Source organism: Xenopus tropicalis, chromosome 9 (assembly GCF_000004195.4).
Source record: "Xenopus tropicalis strain Nigerian chromosome 9, UCB_Xtro_10.0, whole genome shotgun sequence".
NCBI classification, from domain to species: Eukaryota; Metazoa; Chordata; class Amphibia; order Anura; family Pipidae; genus Xenopus; species Xenopus tropicalis.
The window spans coordinates 41,712,885-41,731,536 of record NC_030685.2 but is presented as its reverse complement, the minus strand read 5'-3'; the positions used below and the strand labels follow the sequence as shown (position 1 = coordinate 41,731,536).

The window sequence follows — 18,652 nt, the reverse complement described above, 5'->3', positions numbered from 1 at the left end:
GAAAAACGCTTATTTTGTAGGCAATTATGAATAATATCCGGTGCTGGTTTCCCTTTGGGCTAAACATTAACCCTATCTGTAACAATGGCCCCTTTATTGGAGCTCCCTATAGATCCTCTCACTTCTCTGTCCCAGTTTGAAATGAAGAGTGGGCGTGTCCTAACGGTCCCTGCCAGAAGCACAGTAGGAGGGGGAGAGCCAATCACAGCCCTGCACTCACACAAGCAAAGACAGGCTTCAGTTCCCTATCAGGTCAGTCTAGCTGCTGATTGGTTCCTATCCTACAGTGCAGGGTATGGAGGGCCGCCGGCTCCCCAGCTCATCCAGAGAATTCAGCCAGCAGGAAGTGGCACAGATGGGCGGGGCTAGTGGGGTTTGGGGGAATTTCTCAATAAATCAGTCAGAAACACAACTTTTTAAAGCACAATCCTTCTATATCTAGAGGAGTATAATTCATTGGTACATTGTTATTTTTTATAGGATATGTCTCCTTTAAGCTGAACATTTATTTAGATTTATTGCACTGACGTGTGTGTGTATATATAGTGGATATAAAAAGTCTAGTTTAAGGGTGTGCACACTTATGCATCCACATTATTTTAGTTTTTTTGGTTTTCTTCCCTCCACCTAAACTATTTCAGTTTGTTTTTCAATTGAGTGGTACAGTTTTTAGGTGGAAAAAGTTCTAAAATGATTTATCTTTGTCTCATTTTCATACAGCACAGGAACCTGACATTTTACCAGGGGTGTGTAGACATATACACTATACATACATCCAACAATGGATACCTTGTCTTGAAGTCACAGGATCCAGCTGCCAGTAACACATTGTTGGGATGCCAGTCCAGGCTCAGCACAGTTGAACGGATAGGCTTCTTGATGTGTTTGCTTACCCACCTGTAGATAGAAAAACAATATAATTAAATATTGCTACACAAAACTATTTGACTTAACTCTCAAGTGAATGAGTGCATAGTTGTTTTATAATTTGCAGATCAGACAAAAAAAGGAAAGCAGAAAACAGTAAATAAACTATAAAGCTTTAAGTATTACTTTTGACTCAAATTTTCTTTTTTTTGTCTATGTATTTATTTGCAATTTATTTTCTCAGTGTTTACAATCAGATAATATAAAATCTAAAAATACACTTTGCAGTACAGAGAGGCAGTTCAAACCCGGGGAAAGATAGACTGTTCACAGACAACAGCAAAGTCAGAGATGCTATTGGATCAGTTGTGGTAAAAGAGGCAGGCAGTAAAAAAAAAAAAAGGCAGGGTCGTTGGTCCACAGCTAACTGGCCCCAGTAGATTTGCGATTTTGATTGAAGATGTTGAGGAATACAGCTCTGAGCTAGCAGGACTTCGGGAAAAGGAAGCAACGCATTTACTTTTCCACCAGTGATTTACTTATGGCTGGTGTGGAAAGGCATTTAGGGGAGATCAGTCGCCTGTGGTAGCAGAGATTTAACCATGGGCGACTAATCTCCCCCTGAGCCAGCCTTAAGGTGGGATATTACTTTTTAGAAATATACAAGGGCACCATAAAATAAACTCTTTGATGCAGTAGATGCTACCAGTAGATGCAAGGGCATGTATTTAAATCAGAAGAGGTGTTGGTTAAAGTGAGACCTGTGAAGTTGTGAAATTCTCAACCTGTGAAGTTATTAAATTCATTAATACCTGAAGCAGATGTACTTAGAAGATTCATTAGTTTTAAGACAGGGTTGGATGACTTTTTAGAAAGTGAAAAAATACCTTTAGTACAAAGTGATCCAGGGGCTTGTCTGATTACCCTCAGAGTCGGAAAGGAATTTATATCCCCCTGAAGCTGTTGCCTATGTTTTATCTTGGTAACTTGACTTGATTTTCATAAATTTTCAGATGTATTGGAGTATTCATGTGACATGTAACATTCCAAAAGATTTGTGGGGGGGCGTGGCCAGCCAAGCACCAGAGCAGATGCACATTGATAGTGCTCCCGGGGGCATCATACAATCCCCTTGCATCCTGACACTACAGACTCCCCCAAAGAATAAAAATCATCTGGGGGAGCGACACACGGAGACCCACAGACCGGATCAAAGGCACCACTGAAGTGCCCAACAAGGGGTGAGTGGCTGAAATACCCCAAGACCCCTCTCCATTAGCAGCAGTGCAGGCTGAAAATAGACAAGCCAGCCAAGGCCCCAACACAGCACTACAGACTAAATCATACTGCATGTGGTAAAGTCACTGAACCCAGAACCTAGCTGCATAAACTACTATAACAAGATATACTGGCTAAAAGGCCCCTAATAAAACTGGAAGAGTTCTAAACAGACTACTTCACACCTACCACCTGGAATGGATGCCTGCAATTCAAAGGAGATATCCCTCAGAGGACTGTAACAATAATGGACTGCCAGGCATGATAACCTAACTCTGCAACCTGCAGCCACCCCATGCACCAACAACTATCCTGACCAGAATCCTGCCCACTAAACACTGCCCTAAAGCTTAAACTTCAAAGAGACAAGTTCTGACAAGTGGTGAGCTGCAAACATGGGTAAGCACTCACAAAAGCAGAAAACAGACGCAGCAGCAAAGCTGGAAAGATTTGCGCGAACGGCATCACAGGGTCCCCCACCAGAATCAGACAGCAACTCACCCCCACTTTCACCAGCAACACCTCCACAAGACTCAGAAATGAGGCAACCATCATCCTCAGCATTACTTGCAGCAATAATGGAGAGTCGCACTGCAACAACCACTCAGTTGGAGGAAATAAAGGTGGACCTATCACTTTTGCGCCACGACTTACAAAAGATCAGAGAGCGCACCACAGAAATAGAAACCAGAGTCTCCACTCTGGAGGACACTGTGAACCCATTACAGAATGACATAGGAGCGATCAGGCAGCAACTAAAAACGGCGCTAGACAAGTCAGACAACTTAGAGAACCGGCTGCGCCGGAACAATGTGCGCATCATTGGCTTACCTGAGAAATCAGAAGGCCAGCACCCAGAAATCTTTATTGAAAACTGGCTTAAAGAAACAGTCGGCACCGACACGTTCTCCTCCATGTTCGTGGTTGAGAGAGCCCATAGGGTCCCAACCAGACCACTTGCACCAGGAGCTCCTCCTCGTCCATTTCTCATTCGTATGCTACAGAGATCGGGATGCGGCTCTGAAAGCAGCTAGACTCAAGGGCCCCATTTCCTTTAACGGAGCCACAGTATCTTTCTATCCAGATTTCTCACCCATCATTCAAAAGCAAAGAGCCACCTTCATTACAGTAAAAAAAAGGCTCAGAGAATCCCACATCCTCTACAGCATGATCTACCCAGCTAGACTGCGCATTCAAGATGGAGACTGCGTCCAGCTATTTAACTCAGCAACAGAAGCCGATGACTGGCTCACCCGAAAAAATTTAGGAAGGTCGCCTTCCCACAATTAAGAGGCAGGACTACCCAAGATATCAGGTAAACTTGGTATTACCTAGCCCCCCTACCTGCACGGTCTGGGCTCTATGAAACTGCTACGGCGGCGAGTAAGTATTAATAACTGTTGAATGTGAGTATAGAGTTCCATGACAACTAACTTTGATAACATCTAGAACTTTCTCACGCCCAGGTCCACAATTTTGGAGCATACCAGCCCAAGAGACTCCAGACCCATAGCTAGGGGATGACACAGTCCCCGTCCTAAAGTTATCCTGGACACTAACATTGGTGCATGGAAACAGCTGCAAATTGCAGCCCATTTATGGTTTATTGTTACAGTTGCTTACTATATAACTACTGTTTATCATGTGTTAATACCGGGAAAGAGTGCTGTCTGGTCGCCACAATGTCACTCCCCCTGGTAAATTTTGGTTTGGGGTATAGGCTCACCTATGTTTGGGGGGTGGGCAGGGAGGGTAGGGATGGGTTTGTTTTGGCACACTACTTGCGCTTACTGAATCAAACTATCTGGTTAACCAACAGATCATTTTATCTTGTGAGTACAGATCTGCTATATCATAGGCACCCGTATACGGTGACAGCACAATTACTAGATATGCAACACTCCAATGGGTTCGGTTAAACTTTTGTCCTGGAATGTTAGAGGTCTCAACTCAAAATTTAAAAGAGCACTTGTTCTTAACCAAGTGTACAAATCTAAACCTGACATTGTGTTGCTTCAAGAGACCCACCTTACAGGACAGAAATTATTGGCCTTGAAAAAGTTCTGGGTTGGACATATGTACCATGCCCCATTCTCAACATATTCTAGGGGTGTTTCTATCTTAAGAAAAGATCAAGAATAAACTGCTTTAGGGGGTGCTCTATACCAGGGACCATGTATGGTGGCCCATGTATGGTGAAGCAAGCAATTAGATACTGGATACGAGTATATAACATGATATTTGCTGTTTTAAATGTGAATTTACAAAAAGACCCATACGAGGCATTAATGGGAGCACCGGCCCAAGGGGTGACCAATATACAGCAGAAACTAATCAATCAAATATTCTTAGCCGCAAGGCAAGTTTTAGCGAAATCTTGGAAATCCCCTTCCATCAATTACAATTTACTTAAACCCAAGATAGACTGGATATTCACAAATGAAAAGCTAACTAGTATTGCCTTAGATAAATACCCACTGTTTCTTAAAATTTGGCAACCGTGGATTGACTATAGGTTTGGAGGAACTCTTTCTACCTTGACACTATCTGCTTAACAATTTGTAGTGAAAAGTTTTAATACACTTATGTTTAACATCATGCTCCTCTGGTACTAACTATCCCCTTGTTTTTCCCCGTTTTTTGATATTGAATAGCACATTAGCCTTTATTTACATAAGAAAATAATATTTGCTACTGTTACCGGTTAGATTTGATACTAAACTTGCAATCTGTAACACCATGACATTACTTCCTAAATGCTAATGTTTGTAAAAAAACAAAAAAGAATGCAATTTCGTGCGCAGAATGTGAAATATTGTAGTGATTGCTATAAAACAATAAAAAAATTAATGACAAAAAAAAAAAAAAAAAAAGAAAAGATCAAGAATATTAAGAAAACACTGATATTTGAACTACTACAGCTACACACTGACTTCTATGGCTGGTACATCATAATACACTGTAAAATTAACAATCAAACTTTGATTCTGGTCAATGTTTATATCCCACCTCTGTTCGCTATAGAGGTTTTGCAACTAAAAAAATCACAGCCCTCCCACCCGACCCAATATGCCTACTAGGGGATTTTAATGCTACTCTCCATCCTATGTTGGATAGAACATCTGGAGTAGATCCAGCAACCCCACAACTAACAAGATGGATGGAGGCCATGGGTCTGAGCGACCTTTGGAGAGACCGTCATCCTAGTGATAGACAATTCTCCTGCTACTCTGCAGGTCACGCCACACTGTCAAGAATAGACCTAGCACTTGGCTCAGTAGACTTTGCCCAAATAGTCCACAAGGTTGCCTACCTGCCCAGAGCACTTTCAGATCACTCCCCGCTATGGCTAGAAATCCAACTAGGACCACCCCAAGGCCAGCGACTGTGGCGATTATCCCCGCTATGGCTCACAAACCAAACGGTAGCAGACACTTGTACAAAAGAGTTTGGGGAGTACTAGGAGGTTAATAATAACACAGCATCCCCTCTGGTTGTGTGGGACACAGCAAAGGCGGTGGCTAGAGGTACCCCGATTGCCACAATACACGCAACAAGGGAATCAAAAAAGACAGAGATTAAAGCTGCAGAAAATGAACTATTTAAGGCAGAACAGGCCCATTGTCAAGCGAAATCCAAAGACACCCAGGACTCATTATCTAAGGCCCAAAGAGATCTAGATCTTCTGCTAGCAGATAGTACTAGGAAAAAACTACTATACTCTAAACAACGGGGATTTGACTTAGGCGATAAGAATAGCAAAATCTTGGCATACATGGCAAAGTTGACTGACCCAATTACTGTAATTCCGGGCATTAGAACCCCAACCCAAGAAATAGTCACTGATCCCACAACTATGGCCAACATGTTTGCAGAATACTTTAAGGAGATTTACTCACCGCAAACCTGTACCTCCGGGATTAATTTAGAGCAATTTCTGGGATCCTCTGAACTCCCCCAACTGTCACCTGCAGAAGTAAAACTCCTGGACAACCCACTCACAAAAGCAGAAATTGACGCAGTTATTGCAGACCTCCCAGCAAACAAAACTCCTGGTCCGGATGGATGGCTGGTATAGATTACTGGCTGACCAAATTACCCCTAAGCTCCTTGAAACATACACATATGCATCACAGACAGAGGAACTCCCTTCCTCATGCTACAATGCAATAATCACACTAATACTTAAGGATGGGAAAGACCCATACTCATGTGAGTCTTACAGACCTATTTCTTTGATCAACACTGACACTAAAATACTCGCAAAAGTACTAGCAAACAGACTCATAAAAGTAATTACATCTTTCATCCATCCTGACCAGACAGGCTTTATGCCGCATAAGACGACCTCTATCAATCTCAGGCGACTATACACGCATATTCAGCTAGCACACCAATGTCAAACTGCGGGGGCAGTAGCCTCACTAGACATAACCAAGGCGTTCAATTGGCAATACCTGTGGAAGGTGTTGGAGAAAATAGGGTGTGGCCCTATGTTTATCTCATGGGTCAAACTACTGTATAAGAAGCCTGTAGCCCAAGTCAGGGTCAACAACACACTATCTGAAGTATTTGAGTTAAAAAGAGGTACCAGGCAGGGATGCCCCTTGTCACCCCTTATATTTGCACTGGCCATTGAACCTCAGGCAGCAAAAATAAGGCAAACTCCCATGGTCAAAGGAATTAAGATTGGCAACCTAGAGGAGAAAGTGGCACTATACGCAGATGATGTACTACTCTTCCTAGCAGACACTAATCTCTCACTACAAACAGCACTAGAAATACTGGAGAAATTTGGGAGGCTAAGTGGCCTATGGCTAAATAAAACTAAATCTGTACTTTTTCCACTGGGGAGTTCAGTTGCAGGAGATAACCCTCCCGCGCTTTCACTAGTATCTAGATTCCGCTACCTTGGCATTATAGTCACAACAGACCCATCACTGTACACCAACGAGAATCTAGAGCCCATCCTAGCAAAATTCAAATCTGTAACTCCCCACTGGAACAAATTACCGTTGACGCTATGGGGAAGAGTAAACCTCTTTAAAATGCTATACCTGCCCAAATTTTTATACCCACTGTGGAACTTGCCGATATATATAACTAACCAGTTCTTTAAAAAACTAAACAGTGAACTAATTTCTTTCATCTGGGCCAACAAAGCCCCAAGAATAGCATGGCTTACACTCACGGCCCCAAAAGAAAAAGGGGGGCTAGCTCTACCCCACTTACAAGATTACTACTTTGCAGCCCAACTATCCTATATACATAACTGGTTTAACCCTGACCGCAGCAACTCATTGACTGCACTGCATGCAGCAATTATGGGCTCCTTAGAGGCTATACGCAACTTGCCATATAGACGACAGGCTGACCTTCCCCCTTTGCCCGAGGTACTTACCACTCCTAGGAAAGCCTGGGTTAAGCTACAAACTAAGGTCCTTACCCCTCTTTCTCAATTATCAGGCAAATCGCCCCTATGGAGAAACTCCAACCTACCACATATGAGACGCTTAGTCGACTTCCAATATTGGCCACAATTAGGAATCAGACACCTAGATGATCTACTGGTGGAAAACTGTTTTGCATCATTAGAACTGAAAGTCAAACTCAATGGGCCAAATATTCAGTTTTTTCGGTATCTTCAACTTAGACATGCCTTTCATTCCCAGTTTGGGTCCTACCAACTCTCACCCACACTACTGTCGTGGGAAGCTAGACTTTGGGCCTTAGACCCCACCAAACTAGTCTCTCAACTATATAGCATAATCCAGGCCTCACACCCGGCTCCATTTAATAAGGCCAAACGTAAATGGCTGGCAACTGTTCCATCCCTAGACGAGGATCAGTGGGACGAAACAACTGATAACTTATATGACTTCCTAATATCACTCAGAGATAGAATGATCCAATTTAAGATGATTCACCAAATATACGTTACCCCCCTGAAACTCAAGGCCATGGGGAAATTAGAAAGATCTAAATGCGTGAAATGTAATATGGCAGAAGCAGGGTTCCTCCACTTGATTTGGGACTGCCCCAAAGTACTAACATACTGGACAGAAGTCACTCACTATATAGAGGAACACCTGTCCCTTCCTGGCATCAGGTCCCCTGAAGTATGCTTGCTAGGAATAATTGACGAATTAATACCTCTTCAAAAATCAAGAACATTACTACGCTCCCTTGTGTTCTACGCAAAGAAGGTAGTAATAATGAAGTGGATGAGCCCCATTCCTCCCACAATTCAACAATGGATAGAACTAATAAATGGGACACTTCCACTGATCAGACTGACATACAATGCCCGGGGTGTACCTGAGAAATTTGAGAAAATATGGGAACCCTGGCTAGATGCCAACCCCAGTATATCTCTACCGGATGATTAATATGCACATAACCCCTGGTGTACCTTGACAAGTTGATACCACATGGAGTTCTAACTGTCACCAAGTATATAATGTAAATGATATATAAGTGACAAAGATGATGTAAGTGCCAAGTATTTTATTTTACTTTATCTGTTTTTCCTTTGTTTATGTTTGTTTGTTTGTTTAAAAATGCAAAATAAAAACCTTTAACTCTTTTACTGCCAAGCACGTATGGCATACGTGCTGGCAGTAAAAGGGCTTAAACGCCAACGACGTGTCTCATACGTCGTTGGCGTTTAAGCGCTGCCCTCTGCAGCGGCGGCATGTGCCGCCGCTGCAGAGGGCTTCTAACAATGACAGCCCCCCTGGGCAATGTGCCAGGGGGGCTGTCATCAGGGTCCTGCGAGCCGATCGCTCGCAGGACCCTCCAGGAAGCAGCAGACGCGATAGCATCGCATCTGCTGCTTCCTGCTTCCTCCCTCTCCCCCAGCGCCGGCCCAACTGAGCCAGGAGCGATCGATCGGGTCTTCAGGAACAGGTAAGGAGTTTTTTTTTTATTGCTTTTACACACTTTTACACACTTATACACACATTTACATACATTTATACACACTTACATACATTTACACACACTTACAGCACACATTTTAGCATTTTTTTCTTTTTTTCTTTTTTTTTTTTTTCTTTTCATTTTTCACACTTTTATACACTTATTTACACTCATATACACACTTACACACTATCACACAACTTTTACACATGTACACACATGTATACACAAACACTTTGGTTTTTTTTTGTTTTGCTTTTTTTTTTTTTTTTTTTTCATTTTACCACTTTGTTTTTATTTTCTTTTACCTAAAAACTGTTTATTTTGACAGCGTAACTATTGGATCAGATATTCTGGCCACTAATTACACTGTCATGTAACTTATTTTGTTGTTTCACTGATTTGCACAATTTTTGTGGTTTTATCACATTTTATCCCTATATAAGTGTTCCTGATCTGTTTTTAGCGTAGCTTTGCCAGGTGTAACTTTGGTGTACAAAAATAACTTTACCTATTTTGAATTCATCAGAATGTGTACTTTCCAAAAATATATGGTTTTGTGGGGGTCTCTGTATAGTTAGGGGAAGTTTTGGCACATAATACACTGACAGGGGGCTCTGTGTGCAAAAGCTGAGCTGGCAGGCGAGAAATCCTTATGCGCTATTTTCATTTAGGGTTCAGTACATACTGCAGACTTTGGTATATCTATGCATATTGGGCATCAAACTGTTCAGTAGGCCTCTGGTGTTCCTATTTGGGGTGACTTGCCTTTGTACGCAAGAAATTGTGTGAGATAAATGCGACAAATTGCAACATTTTTAGGCAATTTTCTGAAATGTCATAAAAACCAATAACTTTAGGAAAGCTCTGCAGATTGGTACTTTGGTGTAGAAAGGACTCTTTACCCTTGTTGGATTTGTCAGAATGTGTACTTTCCAAAAATATATGGTTTTGTGGGGGATTTGTATAGTTAGGGGAAGTTTTGGAACATAATACACTGACAGGGGGCTCTGTGTGCAAAAGCTGAGCTGGCAGGCGAGAAATCCTTATGCGCTATTTTCATTTAGGGTTCAGTACATACCGCAGACTTTGGTATATCTATGCATATTGGGCATCAAACTGTTCAGTAGGCCTCTGGTGTTCCTATTTGGGGTGACTTGCCTTTGTACGCAAGAAATTGTGTGAGATAAATGCGACAAATTGCAACATTTTTAGGCGATTTTCTGAAATGTCATAAAAACCAATAACTTTAGGAAAGCTCTGCAGATTGGTACTTTGGTGTAGAAAGGACTCTTTACCCTTGTTGGATTTGTCAGAATGTGTACTTTCCAAAAATATATGGTTTTGTGGGGGTCACTGTATGGTTAGGGGAAGTTTTGGCACATAATACACTGACAGGGGGCTCTGTGTGCAAAAGCTGAGCTGGCAGGCGAGAAATCCTTATGCGCTATTTTCATTTTGGGTTCAGTACATACCGCAGACTTTGGTATATCTATGCATATTGGGCATCAAACTGTTCAGTAGACCTCTGGTGTTCCTTTTTGGGGTGATTTGTCTTTATCTGATCTTTATCAAGAAATTGTGAGAGATAAATGCGGCAAATTGCAACATTTTTATGCGATTTTCGAAATGTCATATAAATCTGCAAACTTAGGAAAGCTTTACAGCTTGGTACTTTGTAGCAATAAGAAATATTTACCCATTATAGATTCGGGGGGATGTGTATTTTCCAAAAATATATGGCTTTCTGGGGTGAATGTACTTTTTTTGTAGCATTATCCCACATAAAGGATGTAAATGTGTTGATTTTGCAGGAGCTGAAATGATAGATCATATGGGGGTATGTTCCCATTGGGGCCCCTACATGCCACATACTTAGGTAAACCTATACATATTGGGCATCAAACTGTTCAGTGGACCCCTGGTGTTCAAATTCAGGGTGTTTTATCTTGGTACCTAATGCTATGTGGGAGATAAGATGCTGCAAAGTGGAAGCTTTGAGGGGATTTTTGGAAATGTCATCAAAATTGCTAACTTTAGAAAAGCTGTGCGGCTTGGTACTTTGGAGTAGAAAGACATGGGTACCCATTTTAGATTCGGGGGAATGTGTACTTTCCAAAAATATATGGCTTTCTGGGGTGAGCGTACTTTTTTGTAGCTTTATCTCACATATAATGATGTAAATGTGTTGATTTTGCAGAAGCTGAAATGACAGAAATGACAGTTCATATGGGGTATGTTCACATTCGGGCCCCTACATGCCACATACTTAGGTAAACCTATACATATTGGGCATCAAACTGTTCAGTGGACCCCAGGCATTCATATTTGGGGTGTTTTATTTGGTTACTTTATGACCTGTAGGAGATAAGATACTATAGACTAGAAGCTTTGAAGCGATTTTTAAAAAAAATCACAAATTTTGATAAAAACCAATAACTTTAGGAAAGCATTGCGACTTGATAGTTTGGAGTAGACAGACAGTTGTGCCTATTCTGTATTCCCCAGAATCTGTTCTTTCCAAAAATGTACAATTTTCTGGGATAAACCTTCTGTTAGTGGAATTTTGGCCTTGAAATCCAAAGTATGCAGTTTTTTTGGAGCAGTGCTTTGGGAATTTGGTAGTGTACTGCTGGGAGTTTTTGACCTATACAAGTGAGAAATCTCCATAAAACTATATATATTTGGTATTGGCACGTTCAGGAGACATGGGACTTTCCAAATCAGTTGTATATTCATGCATAAAATAATTTTTGTTTCTAGTATGTGTGATTATATTATGGAAAATTTGATTTTTTTTGCATTTTTAGACATTTAGAAGCCTATATCTTGTTACAGAATTGGAATTACACAAAAATTCTACCATATTTTGAAAGCTTAGGTTGTTCTGAAAAAAACGATATATTGTTTTCCTTGGTAAACTAAAAGTCCCCCCGAGGAAAGGCCCCTAAAGTGAAACAGTGCAAAATGTTCAAAAACTGTCTGGCAATACAAGTTCCGCTTTGACCAAAATGGCTGGCAGTAAAAGGGTTAAAAAAAAAAAAAAAAAAAACATTCCAAAAGATTTGTATCTTTGAGTTCATTATCTTGATACAGAAGTACAATTACACAGAAAAAACAATCAGGGAGATTTACAAAGCCTTTAAAAAAATACATAGGTTTACTGGGTAAATACATTTTTCCAGAAGAAAAGATGAGAATAAAATGTAAAATGAAAATTAAATGTGATATTTTGCTGGAACATAAAGGATTATGGGTCGTAGCTATCCAAAAAGCTGCCACACAGAATTGAAAAAAAAAAAAAAAGTAGAAACCAAAACAATATTCTGTAATTTCTTCTTTAATTTATTATTGACTACATTTATAAAAATTGTATAGTTTTGTTTTTAACCACATTTACATAAAACAAACAGTTTCATAACTTGATTGCTAGAGTGGAATACCAAAAAAACAGAATGACCATAACACTAATAAGCTAATTATTATGATCAATGACGTAAGTCAGAAACATGTGAAGCACCAATTGGTAAATCTTGCATACTGCAACACCTTCATGAAAGAATGTAAGATGGCAAGTTGTTAAGCACCCAAACAATCAAAAATGCACCAGACTAGAGTACTTTTCAGCACTGCACCAACATATACGTCAGGCAGGCCCAACCTTCTTAACCTCTGAGAACAATTTAAAAATAAATAAGTTGGAAAACAGTTCTCTTAAGGGATACCCAATAAGAGCTATGATTGGCTATTTTGTAGCCCAATGTGGACTGGCAGACTACAAGAGTCTTTGTCTGGCAGTACACATGGTGTCTATGCTTCCAAAACATGCTTTCAAGTCAGACATTTTTATAATGAGCACAAGCTTTAAGGCTACTGGGAGCAACATCCAAGGGGTTGGTAAGCAACATGTTGAGAGCATGTTGCTCGAAGGTAAGATTTCCAGGTTCCTTAGTCGGGTAACTCTACATATTGTTAGTGTAATGAGGAAGAATAACTTACCAGTCATTTTCAGATTCAAAGTAGCACACAGATATGAGTCTTGCTCCGCTTCCCACTGCAAACTTATTTTCTAGCGGAGACCACTTTACAAAGGTAGCTGCACGGTTAATGCGTAGAATCACCAATGTTGGCTTCCATACACCATCCTTTTGGCTCCAAACATATGCATTACGGTCAGCACCACATGTTACTATACGATCGCTTTTAGGAGCCCAGTCAATGCCTAGGAAAATCAAAGGTTGTTTTTAATGCTTTTATGAAAGAACAAACTTCTATAATATAGGTAGCAGAAAATTGCTTTGTTTTGAAAGGGGGCAGGGGAATAAAGTTAAAAGGAGAAGGAAAGGTTAAATCACTAGGGGGGGGGGGGTCCAAAATGTTAGGCACCCCCTAGTGATTGTAATCTCTTACCTGAAACCCCTGGTTGGTGCTCCTGTTAGGAGAAAACTGCACCGGCTAGGGATGTATGTGAGCTAGCGATTTTTCCTGCTTCGGTCTTCACACATGCACAGTAGAGTGAAAAATGACTAACAAACAAAGCTGGCATTTTTCGCTCAACTGCACATGTGCTGTTCCCAAAATTCTGACATTTCCACTGCTTTATACATTAGGATAACTGGGTAATAGCATTATGACCAAATATTATACAATAAGAGAAAGCATGTTCTGCAACCCAAAAATTATTTATAAAAAATGGCAGCTGACAAACTCTAGCACTTTAAAGGGGTTGTACACCTTCAAACTCTTTTTTCAGCTCTGCTATTTTCATACAGTATTTAAAGTAATAGAGTGCACTCAGGGCTAGAATAGGGAAGGATGTGGAAAAACTGAAATGGCACCTCCTGCCGGCAGGTATCAATCTTGAGAAATCTGAAAAAGAAGCCTTAGAGACTTTAAGTTCCGATAAAACCATTGTGATAAAACCTACGGACAAGGGGGGAGCCATTGTAGTAATGGATGCGGAAGCATATAGAAAGGAAGTATGGCTACAACTGGGAAATTAAACACTATAAGCGTTTGAATAAGGATCCAACGAATGTGTTGAAACAGGTGCTAGATGAATACCTGAAGGAATGCTTGAATGATGGCTTAATTACAAAGAAACTATATGATTATTTGACTGTTGATTTCCCAGCATTTTATCTTCTTCCGAAAATACACAAAAATCTTCAGAATCCCCCTGGCCGACCTATAGTTGCAGGAGTATCATCCATTTTTCAACCGATTGCGATGCTACTGGATAGTGTACTTAATCCGGTGATGGTAGGTACTAAATCCTATGTGAAGGATAGCACTGACTTTATCAATAAATTAAATACTGTCCAGGGGCTAGATGAGGGAGTCTGGCTATGTACAATGGATGTGGCTTCCTTGTATACATCTATCCCACATGAACAGGGTATGGATGTGATACAAGGGGTGCTCGATAAACTTGACCTACCTAGTGGGGTACCAACAATGCTGCTGAAGTTTTTGAGAATGGTATTGACTAAAAACTATTTTGTCTTTGAAGAAAAATTTTTTGAACAGAGCCAGGGTACATCAATGGGCTCTAATGTAGCTCCGGCCTATGCAAATTTATTCATGGCTTGGTATGAGGATGAGTTTGTCTATGGAAATGAGAGGTTTTGGCAACATGTTCTAGTTTGGCTACGCTATATAGACATTATCTTTTTTTATTTGGCAGGGTACAGAGGATGTACTATTGGAGTTTAAGGAATACCTGGATACGAGATTACCAAAAATACAATTTACCCTGGAAAGGGATCGGCATAAGGTACATTTCCTGGATGTTTTGGTGGGAGTTGAGAACAATACATTTATATTTGATCTTTATTGTAAACCTACTGATAAGGTGACTTATTTGAGTTCTAATAGTTTTCACCCACCATCACTTGTGAAGGGATTACCATATAGCCAATTGTTGAGGGTAAAAAGAATTGTGAGTAATGAAGAAAGATTAGAGATGAGAGCTGAGGAAATGTGCATGCAGTTTAAGGCTAGAGGTTACAGTGTAGTTGTACTGGATGAAGCAAAGAGGAAAGTAGATCAAAAGGAGAGAAAGGATTTGTTAAAGTAGAGCAGTCCTATCCAACTTCTGCGGTGCCGAGGGCCAGAATTTCTCTAGCATACATGGTGGAGGGCCGCTAATGGAAGACAGTTTTGACCACTCCCCTTTTTGAAACCACACCTATTTTATCACAATGGCAGTAGCACAGCAAAATCCCAATTGCTTGGTCCTTACTGTGGGGATATCAACAGTCATTCATATGTGAAAGAATTATGTCATATTAAGATATACCCTTAAATTCCATATGCCTCCTCCTCCCCTGTGGATAGCACAGCAACCCCCAGTACATAATTACACACCTTAGGGACCATTCAATGGCTATTTCCAACTGCTAACAAACTCCCACAGCAGACCCCTGCCAGGTTCACCTCCCACAAGCAGCATAGGGCAAGCAAAGTATGGCACACACAGGCAGCACTCTGCCTGCCCTACCCTGCCTGTGTGTGCCATACTCTGCCTGCCCTACCCTGCCTGTGTGTTCCATACTCTGCCTGCCCTACCCTGCCTGTGTGTGCCATACTCTGCCTGTGTGTGCGCCATACTCTACCTGCCCTATGCTGCCTGTGTGTGCCATACTTTGCTTGCCCTATGCTGCTTGTGGGAGGTGAACCTGGCAGGGGTTTGCTGTGGGAGTTTGTTAGCAGTTGGAAATAGCCATTGAATGGTCCCTAAGGTGTGTAATTATGTACTGGGGGTTGCTGTGCTATCCACAGGTGATCATGTGAGTGATCATGTGATCTATATCCTCAAAAGTCCTTGTGGAAAAATATATGTGGGAGAGACCACTTACAACCAGGATTGGTGAGCACATGAGTGATGTTAGACTTGGAAAGCCGAATTCACCGGTTGCAACACACTTTCAGGCAGAGACACATCAGGTTAGTTACATAGTTACATAGGGTTGAAAAAAGACCAGTGTCCATCAAGTTCAACCCATCCAAGTAAACCCAGCACACCTAACCCACACCTACCAATCTATACACTCACATACATAAACTATAAATACAACCACTAGTACTAACTGTAGATATTAGTATCACAATAGCCTTGGATATTCTGATTGATCAAGAACTCATCCAGGCCCCTCTTAAAGGCATTAACAGAATCTGCCATTACCACATCACTAGGAAGGGCATTCCATAACCTCACTGCCCTCACCGTGAAAAACCACCTACGCTGCTTCAAATGGAAGCTCCTTTCCTCTAATCTAAAGGGGTGACCTCTGGTGCGTTGATTGTTTTTATGGGAAAAAAGAACATCCCCCAACTGCCTATAATCCCCTCTAATGTCAGCTTAGATATATGGGTATAGAAAAAGTACATGTACCCAAAAGAGGTGGAGATAGGGAGCTGCTATTAAAGCAAAGGGAATTAAAATGGATTTATAGATTGAATTCCCTTTCACCTGATGGTCTGAATGAGGACAGGGAATTGTCATTATTTTTTTTTTAGATATTTGAGGTCTATCCTATCACTAATATATCAATATATACACATTCAGTTCTCTTCTTTTTTTTGATCTCTAATTTGACATCAGCTTGTGGTATAAATAGGGAATTTTTCTCTAGTGTTTTTAGGTTATATGTGAGTATCTGTGTGTGTTTATGGATATTTTTTTTTAAATCTTCCAGTTTGACCTTCCATATGGGGGAGAGAGATGCATATACAGCAAGGACATGGAAATTAAGAATGACGATACTGAATCATGGTTTCTCCGTGGTCCTAGGGGATTATGAATGGTTTTTTTAGGGGTGTACTATGGATACTTTTTGTGTTTTAATAACGAGAATATATCCATTATTTCATGCACAAGCACTTTACATGTATTGTATATTTGTTATATTTCACTATACTATTGTGGGTTAATATGTTTAACACTGACATATATGGTGTTGACACTGTTATGAAACTAATTAGGTTTATTATGCAATTATACAGTTGTAGAACTTGGTTTAAATAATATTCTATTACTGTCCCATGGCTCTACATTGACATGTATTTTTTTGAGATGATAACTTATTATATTTATATAGCACTTGTGCACTTTATACACATGGTCACTTTTTGTGTGATATTTCAAATGAAGGCTCATTATAGAGAACGTTTATACTGTATATCCTGATTGTATTTTGATGTGTGAACATATTGTGTGGAGAAAGTAATGTATTGTGAAGAAATTTGCATTGAAAACGGGTTGCTAGGTAACATGAAAAACAATAGATGTGTATTTGCAGGAGGTTTGTGTGAACTTTCACGTATGGGCGTGCGTGATTACGCACATGCGAAAGTACGCATGTGTAGTAGATGGGGTGCAATATCGCGGAAGCGAATGTAACGTTCGCGGAAGTGACATATGCGGAAGTGACGTCACGGTACCCGAGCGCACGTTAATGCTGTAATTTTTGGCGCCAAACAAGGTAGAATAAAATGCTTTTTTAACTATAATACCTCCCTAAGGAAGTTTTTTCTGGTGTGCAGGGTGTGTAGGGGTATGGAAACTCTCAGTTATGAAGAAAGACTGGCCAAGTTGGGTCTGTTTACACTGGAGAAGAGGCACTTAAGATGGTGACATGATAACTATGTATAAATATATAAGGGGATCATATAATAACCTTTCAAATGTTTTATTTACCAGTAGGTCTTTCAAACAGACACGAGGGCACCCACTCCATTTAGAAGAAGGGAGATTCCGTTTAAATATTCGGAAAGGATTTTTTACTGTGAGAGCTGTGAAGTTGTGGAATTCCCTCCCCGAATCAGTTGTACTGGAAGTTGTACTGGCAGATACATTATATGGGGTTTTACAGTTTTCATACAGTATACCAGAAATACAAACTTTTTTCAACAGCTTTCTATTTTCTTTTATTTTTGAGCATTTCAAAGTTTGATGTTCCTCCCTTTGGTGTTTCAGTCTGGCAGCTCAGTAAGTTAGGTCTGAACAGTTTGCTACATTAGTTGATGTATTTCTCAGCAGCACATGTGGATTGTTAAAAGCTAATGTACCATATATAACTACTGTCTTAAAATTACACCACCACCCAAATATTGTTTACCCCACTGGAGGTGTGGGCTGCACTATGACTGAAGGAAAAATAGTTTACTGCCACCAGGAGGCATCCATGTCTAGCTTCTCCAGGCGTATTTTCCTACCCTTTATCTACGCTTACCTATTTCAACCTATATTTATTTTCAGTCTCTCCAGCACCTGTTTTCTCCTCTTTCTTCATTCTCCCTTTCCTTGAATGGTGTACCTTTTCTTCCATTTTCTGATATGTCTTTCTATCTCTTCAGTCCCATCTCCTCACTCCTCACCCAATTGACCTCCTTTTCTGCTTCAGTTTAACCAGAACCAATTATATTTTGAACTTTAATTAAAGTAATGGAATGTAACAAAGATAATTAAGCCAACACTATATACTTTTCTACCGCATACTTCAGTTTCTGCTGCTCAACTCCTCCTATTCAGATACAGAGGTCCAATAAAATGTACTGGAGCCCAATATGTATCAGACAGCCA

At 40.6% G+C, this 18,652-nt stretch overlaps 1 protein-coding gene across 6 annotated transcripts in view; it reads right to left on the bottom strand.

Annotated features, from left to right (window-relative positions):
- arpc1a (actin related protein 2/3 complex subunit 1A) overlaps nucleotides 1-18,652 on the bottom strand; it is a 53,362-nt gene that overhangs the window by 21,577 nt on the left and 13,133 nt on the right. For all 6 annotated transcript variants that reach the window (XM_012970242.3, XM_012970241.3, XM_012970240.3 and 3 more), the window contains 2 exons: nucleotides 13,066-13,288; nucleotides 790-897 (listed from right to left, as the gene is read on the bottom strand). In XM_012970242.3, coding sequence (XP_012825696.1) covers nucleotides 790-897; nucleotides 13,066-13,288 — 331 coding nt within the window. The remainder of the gene's footprint in view (nucleotides 1-789; nucleotides 898-13,065; nucleotides 13,289-18,652) is intronic.